This window comes from Sycon ciliatum, chromosome 5 (genome assembly GCF_964019385.1).
Source record: "Sycon ciliatum chromosome 5, ocSycCili1.1, whole genome shotgun sequence".
Lineage (NCBI taxonomy): Eukaryota > Metazoa > Porifera > Calcarea > Leucosolenida > Sycettidae > Sycon > Sycon ciliatum.
Genome location: NC_088647.1, coordinates 16,279,253 through 16,306,752, shown reverse-complemented (window position 1 = coordinate 16,306,752; position 27,500 = coordinate 16,279,253). Strand labels below are relative to the sequence as shown.

At 47.7% G+C, this 27,500-nt stretch overlaps 3 protein-coding genes across 4 annotated transcripts in view; 2 read left to right on the top strand and 1 right to left on the bottom strand.

The window, feature by feature from the left end:
* Positions 1-4,910, bottom strand: part of LOC135817825 (heat shock factor protein-like) — an 11,341-nt gene extending 6,431 nt beyond the window's left edge. For both annotated transcript variants that reach the window (XM_065331102.1, XM_065331103.1), the window contains exons 1-5: positions 4,472-4,910; positions 2,544-2,652; positions 2,249-2,370; positions 1,801-1,973; positions 1,242-1,317 (exon numbers count right to left, since the gene is read on the bottom strand). In XM_065331102.1, the coding sequence (XP_065187174.1) occupies positions 1,242-1,317; positions 1,801-1,973; positions 2,249-2,370; positions 2,544-2,652; positions 4,472-4,630 (639 nt within the window). In that variant the 5' untranslated portion in view covers positions 4,631-4,910. The remainder of the gene's footprint in view (positions 1-1,241; positions 1,318-1,800; positions 1,974-2,248; positions 2,371-2,543; positions 2,653-4,471) is intronic.
* Positions 4,911-5,375: 465 nt separating this feature from the next.
* Positions 5,376-16,413, top strand: LOC135817824 (beta-secretase 2-like). The gene is made up of 11 exons (XM_065331101.1): positions 5,376-5,824; positions 8,143-8,231; positions 9,275-9,488; positions 9,818-9,943; positions 10,670-10,804; positions 11,118-11,219; positions 11,497-11,670; positions 12,464-12,542; positions 13,096-13,191; positions 14,127-14,180; positions 15,058-16,413. The coding sequence occupies exons 1-11, from the start codon at positions 5,675-5,677 to the stop codon at positions 15,351-15,353; spliced, it is 1,515 nt and encodes a 504-aa protein (XP_065187173.1). The 5' UTR covers positions 5,376-5,674; the 3' UTR covers positions 15,354-16,413.
* Positions 16,414-22,524: 6,111 nt separating this feature from the next.
* Positions 22,525-27,500, top strand: part of LOC135817826 (AP-5 complex subunit zeta-1-like) — a 31,134-nt gene continuing 26,158 nt past the window's right edge. The window contains exons 1-7 of the mRNA XM_065331104.1: positions 22,525-22,824; positions 23,875-24,012; positions 24,250-24,442; positions 25,033-25,079; positions 25,369-25,466; positions 25,849-25,958; positions 26,843-26,906. Coding sequence (XP_065187176.1) covers positions 22,748-22,824; positions 23,875-24,012; positions 24,250-24,442; positions 25,033-25,079; positions 25,369-25,466; positions 25,849-25,958; positions 26,843-26,906 — 727 coding nt within the window. The 5' untranslated portion in view covers positions 22,525-22,747. The remainder of the gene's footprint in view (positions 22,825-23,874; positions 24,013-24,249; positions 24,443-25,032; positions 25,080-25,368; positions 25,467-25,848; positions 25,959-26,842; positions 26,907-27,500) is intronic.

Genomic DNA, 27,500 nt, shown 5'->3' with positions numbered 1-27,500 from the left:
GGGGCCGACAACATGGAAACGACGAGCGACGGCAGAAAGTCGGCAGTCCGCCGAGAGATCAGGGACCATGTTCAATCGGCACGACGAGAGAGCCATCTTTGGCAGCTATGGATTTGGAATCCACGAGTAGAGCGGCAGCACCGACCACATGCCCCACAGTGGGCCTTGCAGCACGAGAGAGCGAGCCACACACGCGGCGGCGGCGGAGAAGTCGCTTGAGCAGCAATGGTAGACACCGCCGCCCGGCACGGAGCCCGAGACGATGTTGCGGGGAGCGTCCGGGAGTTGGGGCACTTGTGGACCGCCAAACCTCCGGCACTGCGGAACCAGCCCTTGCAGGAAGAACATTGTTGGCTACCTCTCTGTTCCGATGCAGGTTTGCGGCGCTCACCGAGGCATTTATGACGAGGCAAACCACTCCTGAAGAAGAGACGACAACACTCGGCACAAGGTATCCGCAGGGGCTCACAAACGGGTTCGGGAGGAGGCAGAACATTGTAAGCGGCCCGCCATTCCCGTCTATCCTCGGCCAAGTCGTACCATTCGTCGATGCCCAACGCTGCCAGATCCTTCCGCGCAGCATCGCGCCACCTTTTCCTCTGGCCGCACATTGGACGGACAGGATGTAGGGTGCCAAACAGTAGCTGATGCGAGGCATGCTCTTCATGCATTCGCACAACATGCCCAAGCCACTCCATGTGGCGCGACGTCAGCAGGCTGGGGATGTCACAGGGCTGACGCGGATTCCACCGCTCCAGAACATCAACCCTGGTCAGCCGTTCGTCCCAGACATTCCGCTGGCTGATACCCATCACGGAACGGATGCAGCGAAGAATGGAAAGAGCACAGTGCATCAAGGTCGGGCTTCAACGGCACCCAGCACTCAGCACAGTACAGAAGCAGAGACAACATGCATGCCCCGCACACAAGCCGCTTCGTAGCAAGTGAGAGGTTGCTGTCATTGAAAACCGGCTGGCGCAGGGCTCCAAATGCACGTGATGCACCGGCAATGCGGGAGCTGATATCTTGGGTGGATCGGCCATTCGTGTGAAGGAGAGAGCCAAGACAACGAAAACTATCTACACACTCGACCACCACACCCGTCACGTCCAGGGGCAGCCGGTCAGCTTCCGTGAGTCCATATCCAGCAGACACACACAGACACAGACACACACACACACACACACAGATGCACACACGTGTATGCTTTGAATTCCACACGTCAACACCTACACACATACCTTTGCGATAATCGTCTCGTGACGCTCTACGGAGCGCCGGAGACTAATCATCTCCGTCCACAGGCCACGGTTATCTCTACACCGGAAAAACCCCACAATCAGAGGACAGTCAGCTACGGTGCACACATTCTACAACACAATCAGAGGACACTCAGCTACGGTGCACACATTCTACAACACAATCAGAGGACACTCAGCTACGGTGCACACATTCTACAACACAATCAGCTACTACTGTAAGTCAACAAATATCAGTCAACAAATATTTGGTGCATATTTATTTTCGGAGGGGCATATTTGGCCGAAATTGGGTTTTGCAAGGTTCAGTGTGACAGTGTATACAGGCAGCAGCAATACAGGTCGAACATTTAATGGGGCCGAAATGTGTTTTAGCCCTGGGAGGCTGAAATTTGAATGGGCCGAAAATTTGTAGACTTTAACACAGTATTCAATATCAAATTTCCCCGAATCCAGGGCAGAAGTCCTCCACTGGATTGTGGATACCACCAACCAACTGAAAGTCAGCAGAAAGTGCTACATGAAAGTTCTGATCCCATACCGGTTCATTTCCTGCAAGGTGACCATGATCTGCTCTTGCTGTTTCTGCAGCTTCTCAAGTGAGCCGGTCACCGCTTGAGAGAAGTCGTCACTCCCACCAGCCTTGACTGGCGGAGCAACAGGAACAGCAACAGGAACAGGCTGTGGGCTCGTCTTCACCGCCGAAGCAGCAGTCTGCAGTGAACAAAAACAAACATGCGGTTATTTTTTGTCTTGAGCTCTTCAGGTCTGGGAATATTCAAACCATGCGTGTGCGTGCGTGCGTGCGTGCGTTAGTGCGCGCGCGGCATTGATGGCATTCAGTGGCATTTCAGTGTAAAGTACTATGGGCATAATTATGCTTCAACAAGTGGTGAAGTACACTTGTCATCAAAGAGTAGTAAATTTATGATGACTGTTCTCGTTGTAAACATGCGTAAACGCAAGCCACTGATCAGTATGATGCTCACCTTTCTCTTGATCTTGCGAAGAAGATTAGGGTGGCCTTTGCAAAACAAAGAGTGCCCAAAGACTACATATCCGCTGGCGACGATGGCATTCGTGCCCAGGCCACTGCTCCGAATGAAGTTGTCTGAAACAGGCGGCAACATGGACAACAAAAAACCTTCAACATACGCGCTGCATAGCCAACAATTGGCTACGCACTGCTGGGGCACCAAAATCACCCTCCCAGTACATGTACATTCGAAGTAGGCCAGCTGAACACATGGTGCAACTCAACAATAAGCATACAATAGGACTCACACAAGTTCAGTTGTCGTACAAAGCTGGAGAAGTTACGATGCTTGAAGTACTTTGGCAAGATCTCCTGCGAGAGAAGATCTGGATTTTTGACAATGAACGACTTGCCATCCTAAGTTGAAAGAAAGAAAAAAAGGAAGAAAAGAAAACAGAGCGGTGTAAGGGTTGCATGCTGGGGTGCATAGTCTATCATCTACATGTAGAGCTGCACATCAAATCCGGCCGTGCATAAACTACATTGTAACCGCATCATGCGTGCATGTATCATGGACCAAAAGTGTAGCAGAGCGCACACAATTACGCTCTATCAGCACTTTGCACGGGGATAACAAATTGGCAAGGGCAAGAACTATTTAAATAACCGACGAGGAGACAGCAGTCGTAAAATAGCAATGAAAAATATCAATTGTGCACTCATAACCATGTATAAAACAATTAAAATGAAACAATTCCAGAACGTTTTCTCGTGACTATCATCAGTGGGATATTGTCACATAGTAAGAATCACTAAAACAACCAGTTATATAGCTAGAAGAATAATTATGAAAAGAAGCGTGAGAATGCAGCAGCTCGCGGTTATGCATATCGCGTGTAGTGTGAACTTATGCAGTCGATCTGAGAATGGTCGCAGTAGATGAATGTGGCAGCTGTGAGTGCGTGTGGACAAAACTGGCGAGTGCGTATTATTTGAAAAGTGTGAGTGCTACTGTACAACATTTTCTTTTTGCTTGCATAGCACAGGGTCACGTGTACGAATATAAACAGCTTCCAACACCTGCAACTGCTGCTCTTGCATAACTGTGCTATGCAAGCAAAAAGAAAATGTTGTAGCACTCACTCTTTTCAAATAATACGCACTCACCAGTTTTGTCCACATGCACTCACAGCTGCCACATTCATCTACTGCTGCCATTCTCAGATCCACTGCATAAGTTCACACTACACGCGATATGCATAGCCGCGAGCTGCTGCATTCTCACGCTTCTTTTCATATTATTCTAGCTATATAACTGGTTGTTTTAGTGATTCTTACTATGGGACGTCCGACGATGTTCCACTGATGATAGTCACGAGAAAACGTTCTGGAATTGTTTCATTTTAATTGTTTTATACATGGTTATGAGTGCACAATTGATATTTTTCATTGCTAATTTGCAAGAACTATTCCCAGCATTTTCCAAGTGCAATTTGTGAACTAGAGGTCGAGTTGAAAACGGCTATGGGCCACTGCAGTGAAAGGCAGCGCTGTCTTAGCAATGACCCTACCCTGCCGTAGGAGTTTGAATACTGCCGAGGGGCATGTGTGTATGCCACGGAATTCTCTCCGTACACTACTAGTACCCTGCCACGTAATTTTCCATGCAATTTTGGCAGAGAAAAGTAGGGAGGGGGAGGCATTAAAACCAGCCTCTGTAAATCATTGTTATGTTCTTTGCACAAAGTGGTATTGCAGAGGCAGGTTTGAGCGATTTCGCCCCAATGGCAGAAATGTACTCCTTGGCAATTGGCATGCCAGCCTCTGTACTGAATAATCCATTCACCAGACTGCATTGTAAAGTCACTGAACTCCAAAAAATGTAATGATGCTTGAAATTTGTTGCATGACACAGACCAGGGTGATATCACATACACGACCTCAAGCTTATTCGGGCGAAAGGTAGGGATATCAATCGCAGATGTACAGGCACGGAGAACACCGACATGATACGTCCATTACGCTAAAAGGACGTTCGCCACATGAATCATGAACGAGTTGGATACGGCAAGAGACTCCCAAGCAGACTACAGGCCTGTTGATGCCTGGGTTCCAGCCCATTCATGAATATGTTTTTTCATCACAACACCACATTGCTCCAAGTACTAATACTTCGCACTCATTCGCGACTATTCTCGAAGTGAGAGTTTGAAATGAAAAGAAAAATAAGACTTGCCTCAGCCCAGCAAATGACGTTATTCGTCTCAGGGTCGCTGACCATAGCCCACAGTTTCTGAAGAAAAGCAGGAACTGGCTCTCGTTGTAAGGCGTTGACTTCACTCAAGTCTCGAGTCTCTGACTGCGGTGCGCTTTCACCCAATACCTCCTCCGCCATGCTGAGGACACTACAGGATGTCGAGGATGATCACAGCTTTTACTTCACAAGCATTTACTTCGTGATCGTTTCGACTCACCAAAAACAATTTTCTGAGCAATGTAGTGACAAGTACGTTCGGTAGTAAAGCTGTAATCGATAACGCTTATAATTTCCTTCTGCATGAAAATAGTAAAGTACCTCAACTTTCACACTACTAGTCATGTAGGCTCACACCATTATGGCGAAAAGTTCACAATCTTTGAGACCTTCCACTTGTACTTTGTTTCAGCAAGACAAAACGTCCTTCGTTCTGCTTTTGCCGTCATGTTTACATGTCCAAGACCATGATGACGTAGCGCTGGCCGCTGCGATGGGCCATGGGCCATGGCATGCCCCATGGGCGACTTAGAAAATTACGTCACCGCCAAGGTGCACAAAACGAAAATCGAGCGTCAAACGGCCCAAACGGGTAAAATCGTTCAATAAATCTGGGAAGTCCCCTGGCCTGACTGGTAGTACAGTCAGTCATGTATCTTTATGACTCTTTGCGATACAGCGCTCAACACAGACCATGTTAGTATTGTTACATGTAGATCTACTACCAGCTGAGCTAGCACATGCAATGATCATGATGATGCACAGTCATCAGTGTCGACTGACGAGTCTGTCTGGGAGTCGTCAAATAAGTATTTTGAGGCCTGAGCCTGAGCCTGAGGCTGAGTACTGCACTGAGCTGGTACATCTGGTACATGGTGGCCTCAGCTTTTCAAGTGGAAGGCAATCAAGAATAATGAGCGTTGTGATCACCGAACACGACAGAGAATGAGCGTTTACACTACAAGTAGTTGTAGCAGTTTTCTTTGATCCTCTCGCTCTAGTAGTTTTACTATGCTCATTCGATTGCAAATGCACGCTGTATCACTCAACCAAGGAGTAACACAGGAATGACGAGCCCAATAATTGATTCAATGTAGAATTCGACGTAACAGAAAAAGAATCTGCATTGAACTAAGTTTTGTGTCTCATTCAGTCGTTGCTGTTGTTATTTGGGCCAATCGTACCATGGATAGTGTACTTAGGATTGTGGTGGCAGTTTGTATGGGGGCTTTGCTCACGACAACCGCCGACTCCACTGTCTTTGTGGAGAAGTTGAATGGATATCCAGGTCAAGGGTATGCTGTGGACATAGCACTAGGTACACCAGGTCAGAAGGTAAGCTTCCCTTTCCAATCCATTGCTTTGTCTGGTGGCAGACCGTAGGCTGCAGGACTACACGTGACTACACGTGCACGTCTGTTCTTGCGTGTGTGTGTGTGTGTGTGTGTGTGTGTGTGTGTGTAAAATCTGTGGCTGCACATCCAGTGCATTGGCAGATTTGCGTGCTTCTCTTGCGACGGGTGTATACATGGTACATGGTGTGTGTGTGTGTGTGTGTGTGTGTGTGTGTGTGTGTGTGTGTGTGTGTGTGTGTGTGTGTGTGTGTGTGTGTGTGTGTGTGTGTGTGTGTGTGTGTGTGTGTGTGTGTGTGTGTGTGAAAATCTGTGGCTGCATATCCCGTGCATTTGCAGATTTGCGTGCTTCTCTTGCGACGGGTGTCATGGTACATGGTGTGTGTGTGTGTGTGTGTGTGTGAAAATCTGTGGCTGCACATCCCGTGCATTTGCAGATTTGCGTCCGTCTCTTGTGCCGGGCATGCATGGTGTGTGTGTCAGTGTGTGTGTGTGTGCGTGCGTGTGTGATCCTCTCTGATTTAGCCACCCACACTAGTAGCAAGTATTACCTTCACTGGGGGCAGGGGTAACTGCAGTTGGATCCCAGGACGGATACCCTGATGCCGTCAATCCTTTTTCTGCACCTTGTCCCCACCCACTTACTGAGGTGTGATGAGCCCATATGTGGGATCATTTTTCAAATCCACCCAGAGTTTTGGGGATTTCAGGGGGTGTCGGCCGTTGGGCGGTTCAATAGCCGATTGAGTCATCTTTCTAAGATTCCTTTTGAGTCTCTCTCTCCCCTCTCCCGGGGATACCCACGTGACCAGTTTTGGCAGTGAGCAACAAATACAAGTGTGTGTGTGTGTGTGTGTGTGTGTGTGTGTGTGTGTGTGTGTGTGTGTGCGTGTGTGTGCGTGTATTTCTGTGTGCATATGTGCATATGTTGATTGCACAATGGACATCCCCCCCCCCTCCCTCCATATTGGCCTATATTCCCTGGCCACGGGAAGGTGAAATAAATAAAATAAAATGAAAACATACCCAGAATTGTTTGAGTCTTGAATCTGCCGTTGCTGCTGCTGTTGCTGCTGCTCCTGCTAGCAAGATTAAAAAATCTGTGACTTATAAATCTAGTGCACAGCAGGTGAAATGTCCATACAGTATGCTATGTGTGTCAAGTATGCAGTATGCACTCGCTAGTCCATGCTTCACTTGTTGTAATGCCATGTAATAAAGTCAGTCTCGAATAGATGCCCGTCGTCAAGAGTAGATAAACAAGAGTGTGCAACTCCGGATCTCTCCTGCACAATCTGCAGATACCCCCGCCCACGGCGGAATTTTTTGTTGACGTCACCTTTTTTCAGAAGAACGCGCATTTTGCTGCAGAGCAGTGTGAGAGCACGTGCTGGGCACCGACTTTATAGTGCAAATGCGGCCAAGTGCACGAGGGAAAACTTTCCAAAAGACTCATAGCGCGTGCGTCGTCGAAAAGATTACGTCAACAAAAAATTCCGCCGTGGGCCAACCCATCCGCGAGTTGCACACTCTTGCTTATCTACTCTTGCCGTCGTGTATCGTACCCGAAATCATTGATCCTGGCCGTGCACAGTAGCCAGATTTGTGTACAAGCCGGTCTTCGCAGCACGCTCACACAGCACGGCGTCATTCGCCTGCGTGTACCTGTCCCTCTGTAATGACACCATTAGGGCGAGGGCTGGCACGCTTGCTGACTTGGTGGACCCTGGCTATGCCAGACATGCTACGTCACACGCGTTTTGGCACTACTACTACTACTACTACTACTACTACTACTACTACTACTACTACTACTACTACTACTACTACTACTACTACTACTACTACTACTACTACTACTACTACTACTACTACTACTACTACTACTACTACTACTACTACTACTACCACTACTACTACTACTACCACTATTGTCAGTTCTACCAACAGTACATAACCGCTATACGTGTGCAGCATTAGTCTATTGGGCGGTGGTAGCAGCAGATTTTCACATCCCATGAAGAACCAGCACACCCTGGCGCTGTACATGATGGGCACCGCGTTGTGCCCGGGCCTGCTAAGCGCGCTACTCTCTGGTCTTTGCTTTGCACTGATTGCTTGCGTAACCCCCCCCCCCCCCCCCCCCCCCCCCCTGTTGAACCATGACACGTGATGTGAAACTCAGCTGCCGCAGCTCCGACTCTGGATAGAGTGTATACAGGCAGCTTCACTCTATTGAGGGTGTGCACTTTCAGTGCTTCGCATGTGTTATCTTTTTTTTCTTGCACAATAATTGCTCAGGTTCGTGCCATCGTGGACACTGGCAGCAGTAACTTTGCCATTGCAGGCGCGCCCAACGTCAACATCTCCCATTATTTCGACCGCCTGCAGTAAGTGAAGCTGCTGTTGACGGGTGTGAAATGTGATTTCAATCTCAATTTCGGCATCTGATTGCATGCTAATTTAGTCCCCAGCATCTCAGCTAAAGACCACTGTATGACATGTTATTTTCAGTGCACTGTAAAAAAAAAGAAGAAAAAAGCTTGTAAACACTTCCATTCTAACAGGCTCTCAGCTGCACAAAATGACTGAAAAGGATGCCATTTTTTTCCCCCATTGGGCATCATCAGCTGAGAGCCTGAACCAGGCACCTAAGTTTGTAGAGGGACAGCAGCATGCAGTGTATGTGAAAGGAATGCTGGTCGCCTTATTCGATGTCACAGCTGAAACCTGTCACTTCCCTTGACACCAAAATGTAATACTAGTGTACCTAAAATTAGATGTTTACTCGAAGTACTTGTGCAGTCAAATCTGCCGTTAGCGACCTCTGCTGTAGGCGACCATCTACCGTTAGCGACCGATTTTCCGTGCACCGACGGTTTCACATACAAACTGATCTGTCCAGAGCGACCATCTGCTGTGCGCGACCAGCGACCGCGATTTCATGCACGGTGGCTGCATTCAAATCTGCTGTAAGCGACTGCGACCCAGGTTCAGTCAGGTGCGACACTGTACTTGCCAGTGCGCTGTCAGCTGCAAGGTGTGAAAATGCGCTGTCTTGCAAGTGCGATCGACTGGCCCTGGCCTGTGCTGAGGCTGCGCTGTAGCCCTCAAGTCCAGGCAGTGTCGATCTACTAATCACATTATTCTCGTCGATTTGAGTACATGGAAGCATATATGCATGCCTGGTATGCCGGATTTACCATACATCTGCCATACGAGACCATCTGTCGTAAGAGACCACTTTTTCTTGCACCAAGGGGCGGTCGCTTACGACAGATTTGACTGTAATCATTATACAGTAGATGTTGTGATACTTTTTTTTTCTACGTACACTGTATTAATTAAGAAAAGCATAATTATGATGCATGTCCGCTGTCCAGTGTGTCCCCACTCATTTGCATGTGCCATGTGCTGCCTGCTGTGCGTGCAGATCATCATCGGTGCAGTGTGAGGCACGCCAGGCCAAGGCAGACTACCAGTTTGGCTCGTGGCAGGGCACGATCTGCCAGGACGTGGTGCAGTTCGGCACGACCGATCTGTCGACGTACGCTTTTGTGACCCTGATCGACCGGAGCAGCAACTTCTACATCAGGAATGCCACGTGGCAGGGGATTCTCGGTCTGGCGTATGACTCCCTGGCCTTGGTGAGTGAATCCTCTGTACTGTGGCGTTGTGAATGATGTATGGTAAATGTATGGTTTACGAGGCAAGAGTGGCATTTTTATCTTATACTACTGTACTGCGTAGTTGTTCTTACTGCGATACTGCACGTTCCAACAATAATGATAATGCCTTTTGTTGGCTCTTCTGCCTGGATTTCATTGGCAGGTGCGTTAAGCCCATGGATCCTTCCATGAGTGACATGCGACACGTGAACTGTAACTATTATTATTACTACTGTACTTGTACTGACCCTTGCCTGTCGTCATCGCTGCTGCTGCTGCTGCTATTTCTCCGCTATATCTCTCTGCAGCCGGACAAGTCCGTGATCCCAGTCCTAGACAACCTAGTCAGCAATCACAAGTTTGAAAACTCCTTCACCATGTCGCTGTGTGGGCGGGTTGGGACCTCCAAGAACCTCTCCTTTACCGGTTCATTGGTGAGTTTTCCTGTTTTATTGCTGTGTGGAGATTTGTTGCTAGTACATGTACTTCTTGTTGCATAGGAATTGGAATGAAATGAGCAAGTTGGGTGCTGTTCCTTTTGTCTTCTTTTTGAATTAACCGTGTCTTCCGTCTTATGCGTGCTATTCGTACTCGAATATGGTTCTCACCAGTCTCTTCTCCCCACTCATTTCTCATTCGATGTTATGCTACTAGCATGGCCCATCTTTGCAGAACATTGGCGTTTGAATATCTCTCTCTCTCTCTCTCTCTCTCTCTCTCTCTCTCTCTCTCTCTCTCTCTCTCTCTCTCTCTCCCCCTCTCCCCCTCTCTCTCAGCCAAAATTCTGCGCCTTTATCTCCACCTGCGCATAAAATCTAGACTGACAACCTGCTTGTTAAATCATGCACCTGCTTTCAGGCGTAAAAACCCTAGTGGAGGCCTCAGTCCTCATTTGTTAGACTTTCCTGCTTTTATAATGTAACTTACTCTCTCTCTCTATCTATCTATCTATCTGTCACACCCTCTCTCTCTCTATCTCTCTCTCTCTCTCTCTCTCTCTCTCTCTCTCTCTCTCTCTCTCTCTCTCTCTCTCTCTCTCTCTCTCTCTCTCTCTCTCTGTCACACACACTCTCTCTCTCTCTCTCTCTCTCTCTCTCTCTCTCTCTCTCTCTCTTTATCTATCTATCTATCTATCTATCTATCTATCTCTCCTGTTGCAGACCCTTGGCAGCAATGTTGAGGCAGTGAAGAAGCCATCCTTGGTATACACCAAGATTGTGGAAGAGAATTTCTACAGCATTCTCATTGATGATATGCAAGTCGGTGGCATGTCATTGGGCATGGACTGCAAGCAGGTACTTCGAAGTATTCTTTATGTACTGCAAAAAGAAAAAAATATCCTGTATTTCCTTTTTCAAGACTCCTGTGCCATGTATTACTCACACAGTCCGTATTTGGCATTGTGCGAGGGGCAGGTGGTACTCTCTCTCATGTGGCAACCACTGCAGTTGAATGCGGTCGTGCGTAGATGTGCGCATACAGATCCTGTGCACTGACGGTGCGAGTTCCAGTATTCTTCGCTGGGTGTCCTTGTCTTTGCACATAGAGACCAAGAGTGGATGGAATGTGTTTTGTTTCTGTGCTTCTTCTGCTCCTCATTTGGTCTAGTACAATAAGCCTCGCACGTTCGTGGACAGCGGCACAACGTTTCTGTCCCTTCCAACTGATGTCTTTCTGGCAGTAGTGGGCCGCATCCAGCAGCATCTGAAGGTGTGTACGTTGGTATAATACTAAATAGTGTGAATTAGTTTTGCAATGTCGGCGGGGATCATCCTCCATGGCAAACATATGCATCACAGCCAGCATTGGTAGTGTGAAATTTGGTCTTGTTGAAAGGGGGGGGGGGGGGGGGTGTAGCGGTGTAGCCCCCAACACCCATTGTGTAATTGCAATAAAACTCCTCCGTCTCTTTTACATATACCTGGTATGTATACATGTACTTAGTATCCGGTTAAGTCTAATTTACTGCTCTTCGTCTGCCCTGTAGAAATCAAACCACTCATTCCTGACGTGCGCCAAGGCTGACAAGTTCTGGACGGGGACTTCCCGGTGTGCTGTGACCGACGAAGCAGCCTTTTTCGCTCTCTTTCCGAGCGTCACGCTGTCATTGACGGCTGAGGAAGATGCACTGGACTATTTTGATTTGACCATTCCACCACATGTAGGTAACCTTAACCAGCATGGCATTGTGCGTGGTTATTTCATTGTACGTGTGTGTGTATGGGGGGGGGGGGGGGGGTGTTGTGCACGTGTGTGTGTATGGGGGGGGGGGGGGTGTTGTGCACGTGTGTGTGTGTGCATGTGGCCTATTTTTTTAAACGTTGTGAAAAGTATCGCTCATCCAGAATAACCGGCTTCACTTGCACGCCATGCTGACTTTAAAGAACAGCGGCAGGAGCAATGAGCTTCAAGGGAGAACAATAAGCATTACCCTTGCGATGCAGAGTAGAACCCGGGTTAAGGGTCACACCGGATTAGGGATCGGAGTCGGGGGGGGGGGGGGGGGCTAATGGCACGTACATTGTGCGGGTGATCCTTCGGAGCCCGGGGGGGGGGGGGGGGGGTCACTTGGCATGTACATTGTGCGGGTGATCCTTATACCGGGATTTAATTTCCGGCCCAAGGGGGTCCCCCGTCGGTTTCTGAGGAAGCCGTAATTTTTTCGCTCCAAACTATTTTTCCGGGGTCCATCTACTCACAAAATGTCGTTTTGCACACCTTTTTGCCCATCCCTGTACAACTGAGTCCAGCCATGTCCGCGCAGAGTTAGGTGGATCCCTAACCCGGGTTCTACTCTAGAGCTGTGCAAGAAAGAGGCGCTTACTGCCGTACCGTATTGTGCACTGTCTGGATCTACAAACATCTCAGATTCAACAGGATCCTCTTTTGCTGTTGACTGGCAGAATACCTGTTTAACCTGTTTTGTACATTTTTTGTCGTTTTCTTGTAATCAGCTATACTTGCAGGGTGTGCCGTGCTTTCAGAACCCGGGTCACACCTGCTTTATGTTCTCCATCCAGGAGTCTGCTGAAGGTCAGTCGAATCATGATCACCTATGGTGCATGAGTGCTCCAGATTTGTATGTTGACTCTTCTGCTCTTACCAGCCTGTTGCTTTCTCGGGAATGTCCCGCTTGTTGCTGTTTTGTCTGTTCTTCTGCTGTGCTACTGTCGTGGACGTAGAAATCCAGTCGATTGACGCGGGGCCGGCGCCCTCAGCGCGTGCAGAACGCTGCGTGCAGTGCACATGTTGATCCGATGCGACAATGTCGACCTGCGCGCTGCATGCAGCGCATAAATCAAGCTTGTACCGCGTTTAATATCCACGGCTGCATGGCCAGCGCCCTGGGGCCACTAGACGTGCGACCGGATTTCCATGTCCACGACAGTAGAATAAACTATCTGTAGCATAGCAGCATGCGTCACTGAATGTGTGTCTTGTCGTTTCAGGCTTCCTCTCCGCGCAGTGATAACATTTTACCTTTTTTGTTGGCCAGGACTCAAATCAATCTATTCTATACCGCTCGTTCACGATGGTGCCTTGAATGCCACTTTTGGTCTTATCTTTGTGTGACGACTCTCTGCAGGTCCTTGTATTCTAGGGACAGTGCTGATGGAAGGCTACGATGTCGTGTTTGATCGACAGAATCGGCGAATTGGATTTTCCGCTTCCTCGTGTACAGGTACGTACGTGGGACTATATATTGGGGGGGGGGGGGGGGTAGGTTTGCCCATGACCAGAAGCAAGAAGTATTTTCAGTTTTTTAGTCAGTCTAACTCACTCTGATGTGAGCTGTGATTTTTCGGATTTTTTACTCGATCCAAAATGAAAATATCTGTTATCTAAAGGCCACTGTGTGTGTGTGTGTGTGTGTGTGTGTGTGTGTGTGTGTGTGTGTGTGTGTGTGTGTGTGTGTGTGTGTGTGTGTGTGTGTGTGTGTGTGTGTGTGTGTGTGTGTGTGTGTGTGTGTGTGTGTGTGTGTGTGTGTGTGTGTGTGTGTGTGTGTGTGTGTGTGTGTGTGTGTGTGTGTGTGTGTGTGTGTGTGTGTGTGTGTGTGTGTGTGTGTGTGTGTGTGTGTGTGTGTGTGTGTGTGTGTGTGTGTGTGTGTGTGTGTGTGTGTGTGTGTGTGTGTGTGTGTGTGTGTGTGTGTGTGTGTGTGTGTGTGTGTGTGTGTGTGTGTGTGTGTGTGTGTGTGTGTGTGTGTGTGTGTGTGTGTGTGTGTGTGTGTGTGTGTGTGTGTGTGTGTGTGTGTGTGTGTGTGTGTGTGTGTGTGTGTGTGTGTGTGTGTGTGTGTGTGTGTGTGTGTGTGTGTGTGTGTGTGTGTGTGTGTGTGTGTGTGTGTGTGTGTGTGTGTGTGTGTGTGTGTGTGTGTGTGTGTGTGTGTGTGTGTGTGTGTGTGTGTGTGTGTGTGTGTGTGTGTTTGTACTAACTAGTATGTACATGCACTTGCTTGTAGGATCAGCACTGCAGGCCAGGCCGCATGCCCTTTGACCGGATTTCGTTGTCTACAGTTATGCTGGCACATGTCTACAGTTATGCTGGCACATCTTGCCTGTAACTGTTATTTCATTGTTTTTCTCTGTGCTGTGCACTCTGATTTTTGTTTTCTTTCTCCAGTCGGAGCTAGTCACTTGGCTAAGCCCAGCATCACTGGTCTGTTTCGGCGAACGGGTATGTGCCATCCAACAGTGCTTTTTTTCTTCCCATTTATTGGTCAAAAATGAAATGACCCGCGCTCTGCGAAAACCGACCTTAGGTGCTTCGTAATTTTTTCGAGAAAAAGAACAAAACGTCACGGTCTGTCGATTTTTGAAGATCACAAGGTGAGAGTCATGGCGGAACGAAGCAGAAGACAGTCGCTAGCTCAAATAATATCCTTTAACCCGGCATTGATCCGAGCTTCTTCACTACTTTGCACCTGCCTCTACCCATCACTCTGGCTGGCATATTCTCATACAGAGCCAAATACATCTTCCAGCAGATTCGTGAGCAACACCATCCACAGAAGAGAGAAAGAATGTGTCTATCTCCACAACAGGAAGATCCAATGCCATCATACACCTTTCCTTTTGAAGATTATGACATACAGATTTATTCTGCAAAGTTTGGCTGCAATCATGCTGCTTGAATTCTCACAGCATTGGCTCCAAAAAGTAGCATAAAATCCAGGATTTTTGCTACTTTTCCTCAAAATATTGTAGAAAAAAGTGCAAAGAAATTGTCATTGTATCTAACTGAATATGTATGCAATCCACCTCAAACTTCACCAGAAGTTGAAGAAAGGGTCATGGGTCAACAATCTAGCACAAACTCAATTTCGCCAAAATAGCACCTAAGGTCGGTTTTCGCAGAGCGCTGGTCAAAATGATGCATCCAATGCAGCATCATACATGTATATAAAGAGACCCTTTCGCCAGGTGTGTGTTTCTTGGTCTGGCAGGAGCATGTGCAATGAAGCAAACTATGACATGCATACCATTTCGACCAACGTTAGTAGGCGCCCAGCATTCTCACACCTGGTGTTGTTCGTTTGTGCGTGTATGTACAGATGCCACACACTGCAAGTATTCCGAGCACACCCGTCCGAGCAAGCCAAGCGCCTTCAAGTCGACCATCCTCTTCTTCGGCGGCGTGGCGTTCATTTTGATGTTTGTCCTGTGCTCGTGGGACAACTGCTTCAACTCCAGGTCACCAGCTCGTAGGTTCCGGCGTAGTATTGACGTGAGCAGAGATTCTGTATCGCAAGTGTTCCAGCCGATTCTCTCGTCAGATGACGATGATGAGCCAGATGTCAATATCTTACCTATGGAGGACATCACACATCGCCGAAAAGAGGCGGTATGAGGTTGCGAGTTGAACTCTTCTGTTGAGTGACCAGGCGCTGTTGTTACAGCTCCGAGTCGTTCCCTCTTGAGTAACAGGGAATCACTCTGCCGAGTTGAATATCTGTGGCGCTTGTTTGCCGCAGACTTGATCCTTGATCTTCATCTGGCCCGATGCCATGATGATCATGTTTGCACGTGGCGTTGAAAGGTGTGCCATGATTGACCCACCGCCATTTCACAAAGTTGCCAACGCTTCCCAGTAACGTGATGTGTACTTGCACGGTATGAGGTGATGAGCAGCGAGTGTTCGCCGGCCCTCCTCTCAGATTTGTCTGGCACCATACCTGTGCGGCCAATAACGTGAACATACACATGTTAGATGGGGTGCTATGCGCTGAGGCTTCTGCTCTTGTTGAGTGTTAACTTTTGTTTTACTTTTTTTTTTTAATCTGACGTTTCTATTGATTTTTAGTAACTTGTTCCCTTTTTTTAAATTTTCAGTATAAATCGACGAATTTCCAGCTGATATTTATCGGACATACACATTGCCTTTCCTTGCAACTGATCTGGTTTAAAAATGTGCATCTCGTTGAGCCGAACAGAGTTTTATAATCCCCTTCCTCCGGTATCTACCATGCTTGATTATCCTAATGTATTTCCTCCGCTCACTCAATTTTGTGAAGACCTTTGCCATGGAATGGTGCATGAAGAATGTACCCCGACCTCTCCACATTTTTCCATGGGGGAGCCGTACCCAAGCCAGGTTTCGGCGTGGCTCCTTGATCATCGTTTTCTATACCTTATCCTTGTGGCAATGTATAGGGCGAACATGCTTGTACCCAGTACCATTGAAGTCGCAGCATGGTTCTCACTATGATTGTACTACAGTATTGTTTTGTTTCTCTCTGGGACACTACCGCTTGACTTTTATTTGCCCTGCATACATCTCATCGGTGTTGTGTCGAGCTAGTGTTTTTAGATGCCCTTTCCAGTGCACCTTAGCCTTATATTAGGTCTAGACTGCCCGTTGAGTGAGAAAATCAGTCCGTCCGCCGGTGTTATATTTTTTCCCGCTCTTACTTCTGTTCTAGTATTGATGATCGCCTTGTGTGTGCTCTACGGCACCTGCACGCTTGTGTACTGCACAGTGGATGATGAAAAAACAAACTGGGCCTTTTACAGTATAACCAAGAGTCCAGGGTTATGGACTCTTGGTATAACTACTCCCAAGAGTACATAACTGTGTAGTTATGTACTCTTGCTACTCCACCGTAGCCATTTCACCTTGCTCGCAAAATCACACACGAGGCTGCCACCCAAAACGGTCCCTTGGCTTTATACTGTTTGTTTGGATTTGCTTGAGTACGAGTAGTATAACTATAAGCAAGAGTGCATGTTTATGGACTCTTGCCAGTCAGTCTTGGTATACGGAATAACTTCAATAAGTGTAATACTAATACAGTACTGTGACCTACTGTGATGTCTGTGGATCTGATCTACATTGTACATTAATTTTGCACATAATATTATTATTTCATTGCATGTATACTGATCAGTTTGTTGATCTACATGACTGTGCATAGTCGACTACAAAAATAGTCATACATGTACTGTAGTCTGTAGGTACTCAATTATTCATAATGTGCTGTGGTAGGTCTTCACTTGGCTGGCTCCTGTCAAGATACGATAATGCTCATTATGACATTGAGCACATGCACAGTCAGTAAAAGTATGATTTTAGCAAGAGTACATTTTATGTACTCTTGATTTTAGTAAAAGGACCTGCCAGAAAACGTATTCACTATTGGCAAGAATGCATAAACACTCTTGCTACAGACAGTACACCACTGGTACACTACCTAGGGCCAGGTGCATGACCATCACCCTACATGATTGTGGTCCCTGACGCCTCATGACATTAAATTTACTTCATACGGGAAGTCTCATAATCAAAACCAGGGATCCCGGGAGTCGAGTCGTCAAATACCGTGGTATTAATTTTGACGACTCGAACTCCCTGATCAAAACGTTCATTCCATTTTTTTGATGCTGTCAGTGTCGTGTCACGTCACACAATTCATGTTTTCAAGCCAACAAACACAACACGGTTTTGTAGATCTACGATCTCGATCGTACCAAATGTGGTGAATTGTCTTTCCTCAGTTTCTTGCAGACTCAGAGATCTGCGCCGTATTTAGGAAAAGCGGCTTGAGATGAATTTGAAAACACGTATTCGCAGAAATGCGCATGCGCCACGGGAAAAGAGCGCAAAGCTGCGAGCGTTTTTATCGCTTTTTGCTTTGCAGTTGGTGGAAGTTCTTGTGAGTTCGCGATTTTGTTTGGTGTCTTCTCAAAAACTAGCTGGCCAACGCCTCAACGATGGACGAGAACCCAGTCCCAGGGTGCGAATTCTGTTCCGAGCAGCGCCCTTCTTTGACTTGCTCTGACTGTTCCCTGAGTTTGTGCGAGACATGCTGCTCTCTTGTCCATTCCAAAGGGAAACTCGCAGAGCATAAGCTTACTCCCTACAGCTGCGAGGTTTGCAGCAAAACTCGGTCGGAGGTGGATTGTTTCAACTGCGACGTTGGATTTTGTGCGCCATGTTTCAACAAGCTTCATTCTCGGGGCACGATGGCTCTCCATGTGAGGTCGCCTCGCGAGCCCGTGGATCCCTCCAGACAGTCGGCATTGGATGGCCTTCCTGGTCAGCTGCCCCCACAACTAGGCACCGTTCCGAACACAGCAGACCCTGCGGCCGCCTCGGCTGCTGCAGTGCTCAGCTCAGTTGCTCAGCAATCTCGTGCTTGGAGCAGCCCATCATCTGCACCCCCGGCTACCACAGCTGGGCCATCATCCTCGATTTTCTGTGATGGCACATGCAAAACATGCCCTCCGGCTTCTTCCAAGCCGGGCTACGGGCTGCCGCGTGCCAAGAAAGAAAAGGGAGAGGACGGCGAAGGGTCCGGAGATGAGAAAGACGGCGAGGACCAACCACCGATGCAGCCGCCACGCATCCTGGAGCCAGTGAATCTCGCCCTGCTTCCATGCCAGCATCGCGTCAACCAGCGACTGTTCAGCTACCGCAAGACCGGAGATGGCTGGGTGGGCCGAGAGGTAGTTGGTAACATCTTCACGGACTGCAACAGCCAGAGCCAGTTGCAGTTTGAGGTGCGCGAGGACGGGATCTTTTGCAACATCTGCCCGCCGCACCGTGCACCATTTTCAACATCGGGCGATGTGAGCAATCTACGCTCTCATGCAAAAAGCGACCTGCACTTGAACCACCTGACGTTGCGCATGACAGGCCAGTGGCCAAGCTGCAAGCCGACCGGCATTCTCTCGGATGGTTCCTTTGTCGCGTCACCATCAAGAAAGGCAAACTCTGGGAGCCCTGTCTGTGTGACACCGGCTGCTGAGGTTTTCACACCATCGCATGGCAACAAGGGCTTCCGCTCTCCGAAGCAGCACTACACGCCCCAGGAACAAGAGCTGCTCATGCAACTCGGTGTCGAATGCAACTGGAGCAAACGCAACAACGCACAAATCGAGAAGTTTGCCGAGGAGCACAACATGCTGCCACGCCGCGTGAAGGCCTGGATCGGCAATCACAAGCCGACGCGCAAGAAGTACCGCTACTCGTCCGGCTCATCCAGCAGTCAACCAACGCCGTCCACGTCCAATGGCACGGTTGCGACTCTTGCTGGTATGTCTCAACCGCCGGCGTTCTCCGTTGCTTCAAGCGCTGCCGATGGCGTTACCAGCTACAGTGTGTCCTCGGCTATTGCGCTTAGCGGTGGTCAGAGCACGGCCACGGTGACACTGCTGCCACAGCTCCCCATCCCCGGCGAAGTTGTACTGCCTGAGTCCTCGTAAGAGCACCCCAGTTTGGGTAATGGAGCCCCCAGCTTTCTAACTTCACCAGACTCACTGGCTGTGACCAATGCATGAGAATATACTGTTAGTGATAGTTACATACTGCAGACGGAATACTTGTATCAACTGGAGTCTACTGCTATCCGCACGAAATACACGAAATGTAGAGTGAATATACCTTAGATCAACTGCACTTGCTGCTGGCGCCATCTCCCGACCCATGATAGCACATGTTGGTGACATCCTCCCCCTAGTGTTTTATTCCACCCGCGTTGTGGTGCTTGTGGTGGTCCGATTTCTTAGCTCAGTCGTGACGCTGTGCCAATGCCATGTGAGTTTTGTTCCTGTTGTTGATGTCGATAATGATGCTAACGGCCGATCTGTATGTACATGCTAGTGCAAATGTCCTGTCTTTTTAGGCCTTTACTTGCTTGTGTAGCTGCACATGTTTTACTTTTAGTCTTTGTGAAGTTGTGTGCGATCCGAACTGTATGCCTTACTCACATTTTACTGTTATTTTGCTGCTACTCTGGTATGGACTACTAGTAATGATTCTTCCACTCAGGTTATGCACACCGCTGGTGCCCATGTTCTTTCACAGTATGTCCGTGTTGCTGTGTGTGTGCTACACATGTTTGCCGTTGTGGCACGTTCAGTAAATCACACTCGTTGAGTCTTGTATGAACAGTTGACGCTGGTTTTTTTAGCTTGATACACCCACCTGAAATCCTGGTGCTGCGTCACGACCCTGTTGTATGTTGCAGTAGATTTTATGTCGCATCTCACGCGCCGGCATGTGTATTGACAAGCAGGGAGTAGTACAATACTATTGAATACTGTAAGACATTGTTATTATAACGAGTCGCAAATTTAACGATTGTCCAAAATTCATAGGTTAACGAGAAGATATGTTAACGATCTTGCAGTATTCTGCCATATCCATACACAGCATTATATGAAGCAGTACGGCCTCAACGGATCTTATTATAACGAAGAATTGTCATCCGTTAAAACGTTAGATTTACTTCCTCGTTATATATACATGTCTTACAGTAATTGTACTACTCCCTGTTGACAAGAGCAAGAGTACATACCAGAGTTGGTTACCACCGGGTCCAGCGAGTACTGGGTAGTCATGTACAATAGAGAGGTTCCGGGGTACGATTTTCCGTGCCAAAATCCGTATGGGCGCTACGGATTTTTTCCAGGCGTGCTCCATACGATTTTTCGGCACGGAGAATCCGTGTGGACTGGCTTTCACACGAACCATGTTTCGTATGGAGATTTTGCGTCATCGGGTGCAGAAAGATTTTTCGCGTACAAATTTGGTACGAGAAACATGGATTTTCCGCGGGAAGTTTTGATTTCGGTACAAATTTTCAAAATAAAAAGGCATAGCGCGGGAATGTGACGTGTTTGCGATCGTAACCTAGGCAATGACGGCAAACACATAAGTTCCGTACCCCGGAACTTTTCACTGCTCGAAAACGACGTATAAAAAATCCGTAGCTCCTCCACGGATTTTGGCACGAAAAATCGTACTCCGGAACCTCCCTAATATTAGTGAGGTTCTGCCACACGGTATAACGTGCCAAAGTACGTATGGAAACTTCGCCGCGGTACGGGATTTAGTTTGATACGGATTTTTTCATACCGTTTTCCGTGTGAAGCGCGGTTCACACGGACCGGACTCCGTGTGAAAAGTGAGCGTACAGAGTACATGTGGCGGGGTGTTCGTGCATGGTTCGAGTATGCTACGTACAGCAGAACCGGTGCAACGTACGAAAAATCCGTGTCAAACTGCACTGCAGTTGACACGGAGTTTGGTACGTAGTTCCGTGTAGCAGAACCTCTCTATTACGACTCCCCGGCCCTGGTGTACACAAAATCACTGTCACTGGCAGTAAACCTTAGTTTTGTGCTATTTTCTGTCCCCCGTGAATTCCGCGGATTGCAGAATTCAGAAAATCCCGCGGAATATTGCAGAAAAGCGAAAAAACTGCTTTTTCTGGAGACTTTCAATGACATGTACATGTATTTTCACAGCCAAACCAACCTGCTTGTGACTTTCAAAATCAACTGGCAGTATATTTTAGAGCTTTCAATTTTTTCGACCAGGATTTCGCATAATTTTGGTTCAGAATTTGTAGGGACAACAAACTTAGGTGGGGTTGCGGAAATTCGACCTGTTTTTACGCTCATTTTCCTTGCAGAATTGCCGCAGAATAGAGCCGGATTTGCAGAATTTACTGTTTTTAGCCGCAGAATTCTGCACGGAATTTATTATTATTTATTTATTACAACATCTCAAGACTCGGTGGAAACACCGGCCAATGATAAGAGAGTGGGTGCCGCGGAATTCACGGGGCCGGGGGACAGTATTTTTGAAGAAGTTAAAGGTATAAATGTGGAAAGGAAAAGGACATAACATAATAAAACACATGATAATTATGGATACGAGTAACTCTCCATCACTGTAACTGGATACTATACCGGTATACTAGTTATTGCACTTTCTGACTGTTTATTTATGGCTCAACATCCGAGTTTTAAAATAAGTGTTTATGAAATAAGGGGATATTATTATTTATTATTATGTGCTTGTTCGCGTAGACATCAGCATGGCCTGCAGCTAAGGACCGGCGGATTATGCTCGAAAAGGTGGCAGATTCTGCTCGAAGAGCAGTGAAATTGGCAGAACCATACAAACCTTATGGCGGGCAATTCCTCGAATTCTGCTCCATTTCTTTATCCACATACCACACATGCATGAAACTTACCAGAAAAAGTACCGAATTCTGCCAATTTTTCTGCCGGCAGAATCCGCCGGACCCTACCTGCAGCTGCATTAATGGGCATGCGAATCATGCAAACCAGCCAAAAATGTTCGCATAAGCCACTTCGAATAGATACAAAAGACCATAACAGTTTCAAAAAAAGAAGAAATATGCGAAAAGAAGACAAAAACTAGGGTGCCGACACCACTCGGGCACAGATGCCCACCCAACCGATATAAGGGGATATCCCGGATGTAATTCTTCAATTCGCAGGATTCTCGTGAAAATCAAATGAATCTGTTCAAGCGCAGAATTCAGAATCATCGTTTTGTCAGTTTTTTGTTGTTGTTGTGCCTCATGCATGTCATCAGGGAGTCGTCAAAATACGACTCCCTGGATGTGATATCTGCGAGTACGACACCAACTCTTTTTTGGCGTGAAGTATTAAAATTTTAAAATGTTATAGTACAATTGAATCATGAATGCTTGTATTTGTGTGCTTGGTTGGAACAATTTGAGAAATGCAAGGGAGCTGAAGAGCTACGTATGACGGCGTGAATACCACACCATAAACGCACTAAACTGCTGTGACTAAGTGTAAATAATCAAGTAGTTACGGTGGGTCTCATGCGACTGGCGAGCAGTTCTTTTTCTTGATGTCAGCCAGCACGCTGACTGTAGTGTAGTAGCATCAGTTCTCAGCTGTCCGGATTAGACTCCAACTAATTACGTCCAACTGCCCACTACAGTATTCGTAGCTGGAATGGCTATACCGTATGTCAGACACAGCTCTGTGTCGTCCAGAGTTTCAGTAGAAGATGCTCTCTTCAATCAGGCCAGGTATGTCAAGAGGGGGGGGGGGGGGGTACCGGGGGGTACCTGTGCTACCAACAAGAGAACTGTTCGGGGCACTCGCTAAGCTGGCGATGTATGTACCTGCACTTGCAAATCTTTTGTGTATACAGCAGTGCGGGACGCTCACATGTGCACCATGTATCCGGGATAAAAGCAATGTGATCGGGCCATCACACTGGTATTATGAAATTCTCCACGGGATGTGTTTGATGGTACGGGGGCATGTATGGGATACGCAGGGCTGGTATCTTCTCACTACAATATATGAACGACACTACAGAACAACAAGGACAATCAAGGCTTGTTTGCTGCTACTTTAAGTTTCATGCTTACGCAATCATCAGGCAACAGGATGTTGCCTGATGATTGCGTAAGCATGAAACTTAAAGTAGCAGCAAACAAGCCTTGATTGTCCTTGTTGTTCTGTAGTGTATTACGCTCTGCCTTTGTGGTGTTGAGCACTATCAAGCACTCTGGGTACATCCTTCGGTATATGAACGACATTACGTCACGTCAGCCTACAGGGTATGCACTCTGTCCATGCAGGGCTTTTGGGTGAAAATTGCTCTCGCCCAACGGCACACGTTTGCTTTGCCCGGTTCTTATCTCATCATGTAAAGTTTGCACATATTGGCCAGGCAGTTGTTAACGAAAGCATCCAGGGACCCATTTGATTGTTGTGCGTGCTAGTTGAATCATGCACGTTCATAAGCATAGATAGACCCGGATTGAGAGCCAATGATTAATTTATACTAAAGAAAAGGACCAAGGAACTACAAGTTACTTCGTACTGTCGGTCAGTTTTGTGCAATGCTATCGCATGAGCTGATTGTCAAGGAACTGGTGATGTTAGTGGACATTATAGCGTAACTTGTAGTTCCTTGGTCCTTTTCTTTATTATAAATTCATAAGCATAGTTTGTAGTTATCGGGGGGTAAACATCATGATCACTGTGATCCAAGATCTTAGATGCAGCTAAAGATACACTTGTGTTACAAGCTGTGTATGTTTGTATTTCTTGACTGTTGCGTTCAGAGCATTGAGCGATGGCGAGCTGCAGGAGTTCTGCGAGAACCTGATCACCCAAATGAAGGGCCATGACCGCAGCAATGACTTCATCACCATGCTGAGAAAGTTCTATGTTCTGGTCCAAGCCACGCGCAAGAACCTGCCGTAAGTGTGTGTGTGTGTGTGTCTGTGTCTGTGTCTGTGTCTGTATGTGTGCACAGCCACTGTCTAGCTGAGTTTCTTTATTTACGAGGTCGGGTAGCTCGGATTGCGAGGTTGTCTGAAAATAGCATTTTGCGATTCCGTCGACAGTTTGTCATAGCCAGGTAGGATACAATTTTTAATAAATTTAAGTTTCACTGTGGTTGATCTTTTTCTCCTGTGTTCGTTGTGGACATGCAGTATCCCACGGCAACTCATCGACCAGCTGTACATGGTGCTGTCGGAACCGGAGCAGGGAGCGGCGCGCGTGCGCTTGCTCTGCGCCGTCATCCTGCGCGAGATTGCGCCCACCGCGCTGCTGGAGATCCGCCACTTCAACCCGCCCGTGGAGACACGCCAGCTGCCGTTCATCCTGCCCGTGGTGCTTGCCCAGGTAAGCAGTGCGCTGTGTCCGCATCTGACCGAACTAGACTGAGAAGCTAGCGGCCTTGAACACTGACGTGCAAGTACCGCATTTTACCGGTTATAAGTCGACACCAATACTTGGGGCCTCGATTTATCAGTTCAATACTTCGATGGCAATCATACATGTACCGTAAAGTACCGTTGATCTGCCCCACGCCATGTCGCTTCCCAACTGGGTTTTCGGCAGGGGGCGGGAATTAGATCAAGGCTGTCAAGTGCAGTACGGTGTACAACAACGTTGAGGATCAGACTTGATGTGCTGGATTTTGCACATTTTCATCCTGGATTGGCACGTATTGTGTATAGCAGTGCACGCGTCGGTTCAACATCGTATTTCGTTGTATACGCCGAAGTCGCTTCACAGGTAGAAAATCGACAGGGGGCGGGAATTAGAGAGGGGGCGGATCAACGGTACTTTACGGTACATGTATCTCCCTGCAAGTGCTCTGTTCCCGAATATAAACCGCACCTTTTCAGTTTTTACACTCAACTTCAAGGCTGAAACGTGGTGTGGTTGAGATGCGTGACTCCATTTTTCCCTTTCTTTTTTGTTTCCAGGGTGCGCGACTTGGTTTCCTTTCGCAGATCACACCGATATTAGTCAAGTGAGTATAAAGACGCGTGGGCGTTGTCACTTTGACCGCCGATTGACTGACTGGTTGGCTGCATGTTCTGATCAAGTGTGAAATTGTCCGTTCGGGCAGAGTGCCGCATCTTGATTTTGCTCCCAGTGATGTAGTTGTAGCCGCTGATCCGCTGGGTATGACTGTGTCTACGTGCCATTGAGAAAAAAGGAAATTAATTATGCTATTGGGCTCCTATTGTTTCAAATTTCTTGTTTTGTTCGCATTGTTGTGTGTTCTTCGGGCTAATCTGTTGCTGCTGTTATGTCAGACTGCTGGCACACTCCGGGGCAGATCAGGAGACCTGTCAGAGGATTCTATCGTCACTGGCCGTCATTGCTTGCCGACACACTGTTTGCCTTACGGAAGGTATGTGCGTGTTTACCTCCCCCCCCCCCCCCCCCCCCCCCCCCCCCTCTCTCTCTCACGTATTCTCGGTATAGTCTCTGACTCTCTCCTAATTCAATAGTAATTGTTTATGTGTGCTCTGTGGGAATGCTCACACATTGTCCCGTTCTCTACGTCCATCCGTATGTTGTTGTGCTGATCCTAGGAATGTGTGTGTATGTGCATGCTGTCCGAAGCAAAACAGCGGCCACTGAACTAGCTTATAATTATACCCTTGATGGCACTCTATATCTCTGTGTGTGTATGTGCATGCATGCATTTATGTGTGTGTGTGTGTGTGTGTGTGTGTTCATGTGTGTGTGTTCATGTGTGTGTGTTCATGTGTGCATTCATGTATGCGTAGAGCACATAGCCCAAATCAACAACCAGCTGATCGTTTGGCTCCGGAATGCCAGCACCGTGTCCGCACCAAACCCTTACGCCGGCCGACAGCTATTCTCCAGTAACAAGCAGGTAGGTTCTAGTGTGACTTTCGAAGTCTGAAGAGGATGTTGAACGGTCTCTGCTGGGATGACAGCTGCACCATAGCTCAGTGGTTAGAGCATCGCCGGCCTCAAGCGAAGGTCCCTAGTTCGAGTCCTGGTGGTGACAGTCAAATTTTTCTTCAGACTTTTTCCCTTTTCCATTCCTGCAACTAGTGAATATGTTCTAGCATACTCATTGTTTCTGTGTACAGGTGAAAGCAAGAGTATACAAGCCCCCAAGAATGTGTAGCCCCTGACACCCTTACTATGGGGTTCGCCGACGGCGAAAACTCATGTCACGTGGTGTAGTGTCGCAGTTGTACGTTTCCAGCCCGTTTGTAACGAGCAGCGGAGTAATAAAAAAAGCCCTCTCTGACAGAAACTCACTGCGCGTATACAAATCCCCAGCATGATCATGGCAGATATTCGGATTGCGCGCACGCTATCCTTCGTTTGTACGCAGTACGAAACGTACCCGAGGCACGTGATGTGAGTTTTCGCCTTCGGATACCCCGTATGCAGAGTTACACATTCTTGGGAGGTTATATTATACTCTTGGTGAAAGCTGGTTTGAGTGACCACTCCTGAGAAGGGGGGTGATCACAGTCTTTGAATGCACATGCTCGCTGTTACCAGGGCGACCGTTGCACATTCCACGTACAGTATTTGGTTACAAGGAAAGTCTTCTTACAGGCCAGGTGGTTGTATGGCCAAGCTTCAGCTGTACTGGACCCTGGACCACGTAGTCAATGATTTCCCAGTCTGCTGCAAGTTGATGTGGATCGGGTGCTGTTATCTGTCTGCCTGTGTACAGACGTTCTAGTTTCTCATCTGTGCTGTCTCCCCCCCCCCCCCCCCCTCTTGTTCCTGCAGCCGGCCCCAGTGAAAGAGATTGATGGGTCGGCATCACGTGACTTCTTCACTGTTTTGAGTGTCGGTGAGAGCAAAATACAAAATTTGGGAAAACCCATTGAGTAGGAAATACAGTCGTGGCCAAAGAAGTCTCAACCTCATGAATAAAGTAGCGCCGCACTCCAGTGAGCAGAGTGGTGTTTGTGTGTGGTGCTACATTTTGTAGGGCCGAACATCCTGCGGCGCTGCATGTATTATATTCATGAGGTCGGATTTCTCTGGCCAGGACTTCCAGATCATCGAGATGATGATTGGATTAGTGCAGGCTGCTCATCAAACTTTGTTCTCGGTTTGCTGCTCTGTGTTTCTGAGGTATGCTAGCTACAACACCATCTAGAGATATTGCTTGAGCACATGTGTATTTTGGGATTTCCTATAAATATTTTTACAGCAAAAAATTAAAAACCATAGAAGACAAGAGATGACTCGGGATTTGTTGTAACTCTGAGTTTCAAGATTATCAGTTGCCTGCACATTACCACCATAGGCATGATGCAACAAGGAAACATGACTGTAGTTGATTGTTGCAACTGTTCAATGTTTGTGTACTACTGGTATAACTTGTAGTAGTTGGGTTTTTTCTCGGTCTCGGTCTGTGCTTGCTCCTGTTCTCATCCCC

Excerpts from the sequence above, each read along its gene's own strand:
- LOC135817824 (XM_065331101.1), top strand. The coding sequence starts at position 5,675 with ATGGATAGTGTACTTAGGATTGTGGTGGCAGTTTGTATGGGGGCTTTG. Across the intron at positions 10,805-11,117 it reads TGGGCATGGACTGCAAGCAG|TACAATAAGCCTCGCACGTT; the intron begins GTACTTCGAAGT and ends CATTTGGTCTAG. Across the intron at positions 12,543-13,095 it reads CATCCAGGAGTCTGCTGAAG|GTCCTTGTATTCTAGGGACA; the intron begins GTCAGTCGAATC and ends GACTCTCTGCAG.